This window comes from Anolis sagrei, chromosome X, assembly GCF_037176765.1.
Source record: "Anolis sagrei isolate rAnoSag1 chromosome X, rAnoSag1.mat, whole genome shotgun sequence".
Lineage (NCBI taxonomy): Eukaryota > Metazoa > Chordata > Lepidosauria > Squamata > Dactyloidae > Anolis > Anolis sagrei.
In genome coordinates, this window is record NC_090034.1 from 106,523,570 (window position 1) to 106,536,315 (window position 12,746).

Here is a 12,746-nt window from a genome sequence, read left to right on the forward strand (position 1 = left end):
GGGAAGCAGTGAGGCAGGGAGGAAGAAAAACAGAAAGAGAAAGTAAGGAAGGAGGGAAGGAAGAACAAAGAGAAAGAAAGGAAAGAAGGGAAGGAGTGAGGAAGGAAAGAAGACAGAAAGAGAAAGGAAGGAAGGAAAAAAAGAAGGGAAGGAGTGAGGAAGGAAGTGAGGCAGGGAGGGAGAAAGACAGAAAGAGAAAGGGAGGGAGGGAGGGAGGAAGGAAATAAGGAAGGAAAAAAGAAGGGAGGAAAGAAGGGAGGGAGGGAGTAAGAAAGACAGAAAGAGAAAGGGAGGGAGGGAGGAAGGAAATAAGGAAGGAAAAAAGAAGGGAAGGAGGGAGGAAAGAAGGGAGGGAGGGAGGGAGTAAGAAAGACAGAAAGAGAAAGGGAGGGAGGGAGGAAGGAAATAAGGAAGGAAAAAAGAAGGGAAGGAGGGAGGAAAGAAGGGAGGGAGGGAGTAAGAAAGACAGAAAGAGAAAGGGAGGGAGGGAGGAAGGAAATAAGGAAAGAAAAAAGAAAGGAAGGAGGGAGGAAAGAAGGGAGGGAGGGAGTAAGAAAGACAGAAAGAGAAAGGGAGGGAGGGAGGGAAAAAGAAGTGAAGGAGTGACGAAGGAAGGGAGGAAGAAAGATGGAAAGAGGAAGGGAGGACGGCAGGACAGGAAGAGGCAGGAAAAAGAAAAAAGAAGGGAAGGAGTGAGGAAGGAAGGACGGCAGAAGAAAAGAAAGGAGGAAGGAAGAAAACAGAAAGAGAGAGAGAGAGATCCCAAAAGGCAGGCAGGCAGGCAGGAAGCCAACAATCCCCGGAGGTGCCCTAGGCCAGTGGCTCCCTCTCTCTCCATGTTGGGACGTGTTGCTAAGCGTGTGCCTTCTTGTGCCTTGCAGACGTGGAGCAGAGCATGGGGCTGATGAACAACGGGGCGGTGTACGCCTTGTGGGACTACAGCGCCGAGTTCAAGGACGAGCTCTCCTTCCGGGAGGGGGAGCCGGTGACCGTCCTCCGGCGGGACGGGGCCGAGGAGACCGACTGGTGGTGGGCTTCCCTCTACGGGCAGGAGGGATACGTGCCCAAGAACTACTTCGGGGTGAGCACCCGCCACACTCGTCATCATCAGGATGATGTTCCTCCTGCCAGAACAAAGTTTTGGCACTTTAATAAACTTTTCCTATGTTTTTATGATAGAACCAATTAGGAAATGACATTCATAACCCAGGAACAAAAACCACGTTACATAGTATTATTGTTGTTGTTATTATTACTGGTTTTGTTATTGCTATTATTGCTGTTATTGTTATTACATAATGCAACAAACCTAGTGTGTGGCAGCCACAATGCACAAGCCTAATAAACAATACAATTGTAAGACTGTAGGATCCATATAGCAATATTAAATAACCACTCACAAGCCATTTTTGCTTTGAAATGGATATATTGCTTGCATCTCTGCAGCAAAGAAAGACACTACTATCCAGTTAATACAGCTTGGCAACACTATGGCTCAATGTAATGGGACCCTGGGAGTTGTAGTTTTGCAAGGCCTTGAGACTTCTCCACCAAAGAGTGCAAACTGTGGAATGAATGCAGTTTGGCACCACTTGAACCACCATGGCTCCATGCTAGAGAATCCTAGGAGTTGTAGTTTGCAATCCTGGGAATTGTAGTTTATTTATTTATTTCTGACGTTTCCACCCCTTCCTTCTCAATCCCCGAGGGAGGACTCAGGATAGCTTACAACAGCAGCAATTCGATGCCGACAACATACAAACACAATTACAACAGCATCATACAAGAGAAAAAACATTAGATTAAAATACATTAAAATACATTGGATTAATCCCAGGAGTTGTTGCTTGCAGTTCTAGGAGTTGTTGTGTGCAATCCTGGGAGTTGTTGTGTGCAATCCTGGGAGTTGTAGTTTGCAGTCCTGAGAGTTGTAGTTTGCAATCCTGAGAGTTGTCATTTGCAATTCTGGGACTTGTACTCTGTAATTCCGGGAGTTGTCATTTGCAGTCCCGGGAGCTATAGTTTGCGGTTCTGGGAGTTGTAGTTTGTAATTCCGGGAGTTGTCATTTGCAGTCCCGGGAGCTATAGTTTGCAATCCTGGGAGTTGTAGTTTGCAATCCTGGGAGCTGTAGTTAGTAATCCTGGGAGTTGTCGTTTGCAATCCTAGAATTGTAGTTTGCAGTCCTGGGAGTTGTCATTTGCAGTTATAAGGGCTGTAGATTGCAATCCTGGAAGTTGTAGTTTGTAGTCCTGGGAGTTGTCATTTGCAATTCTGGGAGTTGTAGTTAGCAATCCTGGGAGTTGTCCTTTGCAATCCTGGAAGATGCCGTTTGCAATCCTGGGAGTTGTCATTTGCAATCCTGGGAGTTTTAATTTGCAGTCCTGGGATCTGTAGTTTGCAATCCTGGAAGTTGCAGTTTGCAATCCTAAGAGTTGTCATTTGCAATTCTGGGAGTTGTTTGCAATCCTAGGAGTTATCATTTGCAATCCTAGGAGTTGTAGTTTGCAAACCTGAGAGTTGGCATTTGCAATTCTGGGAGTTGTCGTTTACAATCCTAGGAGTTGTCATTTGCAGTCTTGGGAGTTGGAGTTTGCAGTCCTGGGAGCTGTAGTTTGCAACCCTAGGAGTTGCAGTTTGCAATCCTGAGAGTTGTCATTTGCAATTCTGGGACTTGTACTTTGTAATTCCGGGAGTTGTCATTTGCAGTCCCGGGAGCTATAGTTTGCGGTTCTGGGAGTTGTAGTTTGTAATTCCGGGAGTTGTAGTTTGCAATCCTGGGAGTTGTCATTTGCAGTCCCTGGGGGCTGTAGATTACAATCCTGGAAATTGTAGTTTGCAATTCTGGGAGTTGTTTGCAATCCTAGGAGTTGTCGTTTGCAATCCTAGGAGTTGTAGTTTGCAATCCTGGGAGTTGTCATTTGCAGTCCTAGGAGTTGTAGTTTGCAATCCTAGGAGTTGTAGTTTGCAATCCTAGGAGTTGTAGTTTGCAATCCTGGGCGCTTTACTTTGCAATCCTGGGAGTTTTACTTTGCAATTCTGGGAGTTGTTGTTTGCAATCTTGAGAGTTGTAGTTTGCAATTCTGGGAGTTGTCGTTTGTTGTCATTTCCAATCCTAGGTGTTGTCGTTTGCAATCCTAGGAGTTGTAGTTTGCAATCCTAAGAGTTGTCGTTTGCAATTCTGGGAGTTGTCATTTGCAGTCATGGGAGCTGTAGTTTGCAATCCTGGGAATTTTAGTTTGCAATCTTGGGAGCTGTAATTTTTAATAAATAAACATGCTAATAAATAAATAAATAAATAAATAAATGTTTGCATTTGCTGCTGCACAACAATGGTCTGTACGAATGAACTGACTTGGCTTTCTGTATCCCTCTTTCCCAGCTCTTTCCTCGGGTGAGACCTCAACCAAGAATGCCATGAAGTGTCTACAGCGTCGACATCCAAAACGGAAGCCGAAAAATATATATCTGGACCTGGAAAAATTAGAGGGGGGAAGGACAATTTTTTTTGACCCGATCCCAGCAAGGAAAACTGCAAGGAAGAAATGCAAAAGGAAGGACTTTTCCCCCTCTCCGTTTTGGCTCCTTCTGAAACCTCTTTATGACTGGAAGAACACGAATGAGAGAAATCAGCGGAGCAGGACTCACTCCATGTCCATCATATTGTTATTGTTATTATTTGGGAACGTTGAATGTAGCCAACCACCCTTTCCATTGCAACCAAGGCTATTTGGCAGTGGGATCTCTCCTTCTCTGGGTGGCCATCTGTCGGGAGGGATCGAATTGTGCCTTCCTGCCTAGCAGAAGAGGATTCGTATGGATGGCCCTTCCAGGGTCTCCTCCAATTGTTTATCATTCTAGGATCCAATCAAATGAATAACCAATTGATCCAAATTGCTTTATGGGAGGAAAGGGGTTGGACTAGATGACCTTTGGAGGCCCCTTCTAACATATGCTTCCAAGTGCAGCTAGGTGTTCAATTAATTCAAAAGCATTAATGAGAAGCCATGGGAAAGGGGATGCATTCGTATCTCGGATTGGCCGCCTTTCTATTACTCTATTTATCTTGCCCTTTAAGCAGAGGCTGGATGGCCATCTGTCGGGAGGGATCAGATTGTGCCTTCCTGCCTAGCCAAAGGGGGTTCGGATGGACGCCATGGAAAAGGGGATGCATTAGTCTCTCGGATTGGCCACCCTTTCTATGATTCTATCTTTCTCTTTAAGCAGAGGCTGGATGGCCATCTGTCGGGAGGGATCGGATTGTGCCTTCCTGCCTAGCCAAAGGGGATTTGGCTGGACGCCATGGAAAAGGGGATGCATTAGTCTCTCGGATTGGCCGCCTTTCTATTACTCTATTTATCTTGCCCTTCAAGCAGAGGCTGGATGGCCATCTGTCGGGAGAGATCGGATTGTGCCTTCCCGCCTAGCAAAAGGGGATTGAATTGCATGGCCTTAGTGAGAAGCCATGGAAAAGGGGATGCGCTAGTTTCTCGGATTGGCCACCTTTCTGTGATTCTATCTATCTTGCTCTTTAAGCAGAGGCTGGATGGCCATCTGTCGGGAGGGATCGAATTGTGCATTTCTGCCTAGCCAAAGGGGGTTCGGATGGACGGCCCTTCCAGCGTCTCCTCCAACTCCTTATCATTCTAGGATTCAATGAAATGAATAACCAATTTGATCCAATTGCTTTATGGGAGGCTGGGTGGCCATCTGTCAGGAGGGATCGGATTGTGCCTTCCTGCCTAGCCAAAGGGGATTTGGCTGGACGCCATGGAAAAGGGGGATGCATTCGTTTCTCGGATTGGCCACCTTTCGATTATTCTATCTTGCCCTTTAAGCAGAGGCTGGATGGCCATCTGTCGGGAGGGATCGGATTGTGCCTTCCCGCCTAGCAAAAGGGGATTGAATTGCATGGCCTTAGTGAGAAGCCATGGAAAAGGGGATGCGCTAGTTTCTCAGATTGGCCACCTTTCTGTGATTCTATCTATCTTGCTCTTTAAGCAGAGGCTGTATGGCCATCTGTCGGGAGGGATCGAATTGTGCATTTCTGCCTAGCCAAAGGGGGTTCGGATGGACGGCCCTTCCAGCGTCTCCTCCAACTCCTTATCATTCTAGGATTCAATGAAATGAATAACCAATTTGATCCAATTGCTTTATGGGAGGCTGGGTGGCCATCTGTCGGGAGGGATCGGATTGTGCCTTCCTGCCTAGCCAAAGGGGATTTGGATAGACGCCATGGAAAAGGGGGATGCATTCATCTCTCAGATTGGCCACCTTTCGATGATTCTATTTATCTTGCCCTTTAAGCAGAGGCTGGATGGCCATCTGTCGGGAGGGATCGGATTGTGCCTCCCTGCCTAGCAAAAGGGGATTGAATTGCATGGCCTTCCTTAGTGAGAAGCCATGGAAAAGGAGATGCATTCATCTCTCGGATTGGCCACCTTTCGATTATTCTATCTCTCTTGCCCTTTAAGCAGAGGCTGGATGGCCATCTGTCGGGAGGGATCGGATTGTGCCTTCCCACCTAGCAAAAGGGGATTGAATTGCATGGCCTTAGTGAGAAGCCATGGAAAAGGGGATGCATTAGTCTCTCGGATTGGCCACCCTTTCTATGACTCTATTTATCTTGCCCTTTAAGCAGAGTTTTATGGCCATCTGTCGGGAGGGATCGGATTGCGCCTTCCTGCCTAGCAAAGGGGGGTTCGGATGTAATCCTGCTTTAATATAAGTCTGTACATAGCAGGGGAAAATCAGCAATAGGTCAAGCCCAATGGGATTGTGAGTGCATCCACACTATGCAATTAATGCAGTTTGAAACTGCTTTAACTTTTAATGCTATGGCTCATTGCTATGGACTCCTGGGAGTTGTCGTTTCCCAAGGTCTTCCGCCTTAGGTGCAAAAATAATGCAAACTATAACTCCCAGGACTCCGTCACACTCACTGAGCCATGGAAGTTAGTGCATCCACACTATGGAATTAATGCAGTTTGAAACTGCTTTAACTTCGATAGCTATGGCTCATTGATATGGTCTCTTGGGAGTTGTCGTTTCCCAAGGTTTTCCACCTTAGGTGCAAAATAATGCAAACTATAACTCCCAGGACTCCGTCACACTCACTGAGTCATGGAAGTTAGTGTGTCCACACTACGGAATTAATGCAGTTTGAAACTGCTTTAACTTCCAATGCTATGGCTCATTGCTATGGTCTCCTGGGAGTTGTCGTTTCCAAGGTCTTCTGCCTTAGGTGCAAAAATAATGCAAACTATAACTCCCAGGACTCCACCACACTCACTGAGCCATGGAAGTTATTGCATCCACACTATGGAATTAATGCAGTTTGAAACCGCTTTAACTTCCAATGCTCATTGCTATGGACTCCTGGGAGTTGTCGTTTCCCAAGGTCTTCTATCTTAGGTGCAAAAATAATGCAAACTATAATTCCCAGGACTCCACCACACTCACCGAGCCGTGAAAGTTAAAGTGGTTTCAAACTGCGTTAATTCTGCAGTGTAGACGCACCTTGTTTCTCGTTAAACTGGTTTTTTAGGGGATTTAAAGGGTGTTTTTATGGAATTTTTTAAAATATATATAAATAAATTGTTTTCTTTTTTGGTTCAGAGACAGTGTGTTCTGTAGAGTTAACCCTTCCTTGTCCACAATTTTTTGTTGTTGTGTTGTATTTTCGGGGTGTTGTTGTGTTGTATTGACGATTGAGCTGCCAAACTGTAGCAATAAATATTAAAAGTCGGACTGATGAGATGAATTTCGTATTTGATTAAATTGCAAATAAAGGAATTAATGCGCTTATGCCGAGAGCTGGAAAATATTCGAAATGCTGAATTGTCCTTCTCTTCCCCAAATGGAAGCCTTCGGATGGATGCAGGAGTTCATTATTAATTTATTTTATAATTGTAATTAATTCATTTCTACATCGTATTTTATTCTTATTTCAATATTTTATTATTTATTTTATATTATTATTTAATTATTTCAACATTGTGGCACACTCTTACTTTCATATTTTATTCTTTATTTTATATTATTATTTAATTATTTATGCATGGTGTGTCACTCTTATTTTCATATTTTATTCTTCTAATTATTATTATTATTATTATTATTATTATTATTATTTAATTATGACTACATGGTGTCTTATTTTCATATTTTATTTTTATTTATTTTATATTATTATTATTATTATTTAATTATTTCAACATTGTGTTTCACTTAGTTTCATATTTTATTCTTGTTTATTTTATATTATGATTATTATTAAACATTGTGCTTCATTTAGTTTCATATTTTATTCTTATTCATTTTATACTATTAATATTATTTAATTATTTCTACATTGTGTTTCACTCTTATTTTCATATTTTATTCTTTATTTTATATTATTATTATTTAATTATTTATGCATGGTGTGTCATTCTTATTTTCATATTTTATTCTTCTAATTATTATTATTATTATTATTATTATTATTTAATTATTTCTACAAGGTGTTTTATTTTCATATTTTATTCTTCTACTTATTATTATTATTTAATTATTTCTACATAGTGTTTCACTTAGTTTCATATTTTATTCTTATTTATTTTATAGTAGTATTATTATTATTTAATTATTTCGACATTGTGTTTCACTCTTATTTTCATATTTTATTCTTGTTTATTTTATATTATGATTATTATTAAACATTGTGCTTCATTTAGTTTCATATTTTATTCTTATTCATTTTATACTATTAATATTATTTAATTATTTCAACATTGTGTTTCACTCTTTTCATATTTTATTATTTATTTTATATTATTATTATTAAATTATTTCTACATGGTGTATTACTCTTATTTTCATATTTTATTCTTATTTATTTAATATTATTAATATTATTTAATTATTTCTACATTGTGTTTCACTCTTATTTTCATATTTTATTCATATTTATTTTATATTATTATTCTATTTCTACATGGTGTTTTACTCTTATTTTCATATTTCATTCTTATTTATTTTTTATTATTATTATTATTTAATTATTTCTGCATGGTGTTTCACTCTTATTTTCATATTTTATTCTTATTTATTATTATTCTTATTTAATTATTTCTACATAGTGTTTCTTATTTTCATATTTTATTCTTATTTATTTTATAGTATTATTATTATTTTATTATTTTGACATGGTGTTTCACTCTTATTTTCATATTTTATTCTTATTTATTTTATATTATTATTATTTAATTATTTCTGCATGGTGTGTCACTCTTATTTTCATATTTTATTCTTATTTATTATTATGCTTATTTAATTATTTCTATTATTTATGTATTTACTTTGCTTCTATACCGCTGTATCTCAAGCCCGAAGGCGACTCACGGCGGTTCACAAACAGTAAAAACAGTAGAAACAGCAGTGGTTCCATACAACATATAACAATTGACTTAACACATTATCCATAAATTACCAATAAGCAATTACAATGCACAATTATTACAAAAAACAACCGTACCCAATCTTCTCATCATCCAAGCGTAGTCCAGGTTCGTCGTCCATTCTTCCATTCCTATGTTCCATTACCAGATTGCACTAAATTACTCAAACGCCTGCACAAACAGCCAGGTCTTCACCTTTTTGCGGAATACCATTAGAGTGGCGGCAAAAAAAGCCAATGGGATTTTGGCCTACATCAATAGGAGCCTAGTGTCTAGATCTAGGGAAGTAATGCTCCCCATGCTCTATTCTGCTTTGGTTAGACCACACCTGGAATATTGTGTCCAATTCTGGGCACCACAATTCAAGAGAGATATTGACAAGCTGGAATGTGTCCAGAGGAGGGAGACTCAAATGATCAAGGGTCTGGAGAACAAGCCCTATGAGGAGCGGCTTAAGGAGCTGGGCATGTTTAGCCTGAAGAAGAGAAGGCTGAGAGGAGATATGATAGCCATGTATAAATATGTGAGAGGAAGCCACTGGGAGGAGAGAGCAAGCTTGTTTTCTGCTTCCTTGGAGACTAGGACGCAATGGAAGAATGGCTTCAAACTACAAGAGAGGAGATGAACATGAGGAAGAACTTCCTGACTGTGAGAGCCGTTCAGCAGTGGAACTCTCTGCCCCGGAGTGTGGTGGAGGCTCCTTCTTTGGAAGCTTTTAAGCAGAGGCTGGATGGCCATTTGTCAGGGGTGATTTGAATGCAATATTCCTGCTTCTTGGCAGAATGGGGTTGGACTGGATGGCCCATGAGGTCTCTTCCAACTCTTTGATTCTATGATTCTATGGTGCTAGTCTAATGTCTGTAGGAAGGGCGTTCCACAGCCGAGGAGCCACCACCGAGAAGACCCTATCTCTCGTCCCCGCCAGCCGAGCTTGAGAAGCAGGCGGGATCGAGAGCAGGGTCTCCCCGGAAGATCTCAAAGTCCTGGTGGGTTCATAGGCAGAGATGCGGTCAGATAGGTAGCTTGGGCCGGAACCGTTTAGGGCTTTAAAGGCCATCGCCAGCACTTTGAATTCAGCCCGGTAGCAGATCGGTAGCCAGTGGAGTTGGCGCAACAGGGGGGTTGTATGCTCCCTGCGCTCTGCTCCTGTTAAAATCATGGCTGCCGAGCGTTGGACTAGTTGGAGCTTCCGAGCTGTCTTCAAAGGCAACCCCACGTAGAGAGCGTTGCAGTAGTCTAAACGGGATGTAACCAGAGCGTGGACTACCGTGGCCAAGTCAGACTTCCCAAGGTACGGGCGCAGCTGGCGCACAAGCTTTAGCTGTGCAAATGCTCCCCTGGTCACCGCCGAAACCTGGGTTTCCAGGCTCAGCGATGAGTCCAGGGTCACACCCAAGCTGCGAACCTGCGTCTTCAGGGGGAGTGTGGCCCCATCCAACACAGGCTGTAACCCTATGCCCTGTTCGGCCTTGCGACTGACCAGGAGTACCTCTGTCTTGTCTGGGTTCAATTTCAGTTTGTTCGCCCTCATCCAGACCGTCACAGCGGCCAGGCACCAGTTCAGGACCTCGACAGCCTCCTTAGTAGCAGGTGGAAAGGAGTGGCAGAGTTGGACATCATCCGCGTACAGATGACATCGCACTCCGAAAGTCCGGATGATCTCCCCCAGCGGCTTCATGTAGATGTTAAACAACATGGGAGACAATATTGAGCCCTGAGGAACCCCACAAGACAATGGTTGTGGGTTTGAACAGGTGTCCCCCAACAACACCTTCTGAGATCGACCCTCTAGGAATGACCGGAGCCACTGCAAAACAGTCCCTCCAAGACCCATCGCTGCGAGGCGTCCCAGAAGGATACCGTGGTCGACGGTATCGAAGGCCGCTGAGAGGTCCAGCAGCACCAACAGGGACACACTCCCCCTGTCGAGCTCCCGGCGCAGATCATCCACTAAGGCGACCAAGGCTGTCTCGGTACCATGCCCCGGCCTAAAGCCAGACTGTGCCGGGTCTAGATAATCCGTGTCTACCAAGAATACCTGGAGTTGTGAGGCCACCACACGTTCCAAGACTTTGCCCAAGAAGGGGAGATTGGAAACTGGCCGATAGTTGTCGAATTTAGTGGGGTCCAGTGATGGTTTCTTCAACAGTGGTTTTATTATAGCTTGTTTTAAGCTGGCTGGAATCTTGCCTTCCCGAAGGGAAGCATTAACCACCACCTTAACCCACTCAGCCAATCCCCCTCTGGCCTCCTTTAGAAGCCAGGATGGGCAGGGGTCCAGGATGCATGTGGTTGGCCTCATTCCTCCAAGTATCTTGTCCACATCCTCGGGTTTCACCAATTGAAATGAATCCATCAAAACTGGACAAGCAGGTGCTCGTGTTACATCCTCAGAGACTGCCATTAACATGGTATCCAGACCAGAACGGATCAAAGCGACTTTGTCTGCAAAGAACTGAGCAAAAGCTTCACAGCGAGAAGTCGAATCGTCACTATTTCTACATAGTGTTTCCTATTTGCATATTTTATTCTTATTTATTTTATTTTATTATTTTATTATTTTGACGTGGTGTTTCACTCTTATTTTCATATTCTTATTTATTTTATATTATTATTTTTCTAATTTATTATTTCTACAATATATTTTATATTTTATATTATTATTATTTATTTTATATTATTATTTTGCTAATTTAGTTATTTTATTATTTTTGCACTTTATTTTATATTATTATTATTATATGATTTTAAAACTGCATTAATAATAACTATTATTATTATTATAAATTATATATATATTATACATTATAGATAATAATAAATAATTATTTATTATTAATAAAATAATAATAATAATAATTGATAAATTAATTTCCAAACTGCCTTAATTCATGTTATTACATGATTTTAAAACTGCATTAATAATAACTATTATTATTATAAATTATATATATATATATAATATACATTATAGATAGCAATAAATAATAATTGATAAATTAATTAATTTCCTAACTGCATTAATTAATATGTTATTATATGATTTTAAAACTGCATTAATAATAACTATTATTATTATTATAAATTATATATATATTATATACATTATAGATAACAATAAATAAGTGATTAATTAATTTCCAAACTGCATTAATTCATATGTTATTATAAGATTTTAAAACTGCATTAATAATAACTATTATTATTATTATTATAAATTATATATATATATACACACACACACACACACACACATTATAGATAATAATAATAATTGATAAATTAATTAATTTCCAAACTGCATTAATTCATGTTATTACATTATGGATAATAATAAATAATAATTGATAAATTAATTTCCAAACTGCATTAATTCATATGTTATTATATGATTTTAAACCTGCATTAATAATAACTATCATTATAATAAATTATATATATATATAATATACATTATAGATAACAATAAATAAGTGATTAATTAATTTCCAAACTGCATTAATTAATATGTTATTATATGATTTTAAAACTGCATTAATAATAATAATTATTATTATAAATTATATATATATATATATATATACACACACACACACACACACACACATTATAGATAATAATAATAATTGGTAAATTAATTAATTTCCAAACTGCATTAATTCATATGTTATTACATTATAGATAATAATAAATAATAATTGATAAATTAATTAATTTCCAAACTGCATTAATTCATATGTTATTACATTATAGATAATAATAAATAATAATTGATAAATTAATTAATTTCCAAACTGCATTAATTCATATGTTATTATATGATTTTAAAACTGCATTAATAATAACTTATTATTATTATAAATTTTATATATATATATATATATATATACACACATTATAGATAACAATAAATAATAATTGATAAATTAATTAATTCCCAAACTGCATTAATTATTTAATTAATTAATTAAGGCTAGCAAATTTGGCTTCTTCCTCTGTATACCTTTAAAGCCCATCTCAATTTGCACAGCATTTTTCCCAACTCAAATAAATAAATAAATCATCCTATAGAATTTTTTTTCCCCATCTTAAAGAACTATATAGGCAGCCAATTTAACTCAATCGCTCTGCTTTGGATTGATCCAGCCTAGTTCAACTCTTCCTCTCTGCGCTCGATTCATTCAGTCTAGCTCAACTCCTCAACTCTAGGTTAGATTACTCCAACCGAACTTGCTGGGAGTTAGGCTCATACGAACTAGCTGTCTAGTGAGCGGAGCTAGAGCCTGTCTTTCTTTGCTCCCGACCAA

At 39.4% G+C, this 12,746-nt stretch overlaps 1 protein-coding gene across 1 annotated transcript in view; it reads left to right on the forward strand.

Moving 5' to 3' along the window:
* The window catches only part of LOC137094995 (relA-associated inhibitor-like), a 73,092-nt gene extending 66,339 nt beyond the window's left edge, over positions 1-6,753 (forward strand). The window contains exons 12-13 of the mRNA XM_067461116.1: positions 882-1,081; positions 3,381-6,753. Coding sequence (XP_067317217.1) covers positions 882-1,081; positions 3,381-3,419 — 239 coding nt within the window. The 3' untranslated portion in view covers positions 3,420-6,753. The remainder of the gene's footprint in view (positions 1-881; positions 1,082-3,380) is intronic.
* Positions 6,754-12,746: the final 5,993 nt, after the last annotated feature.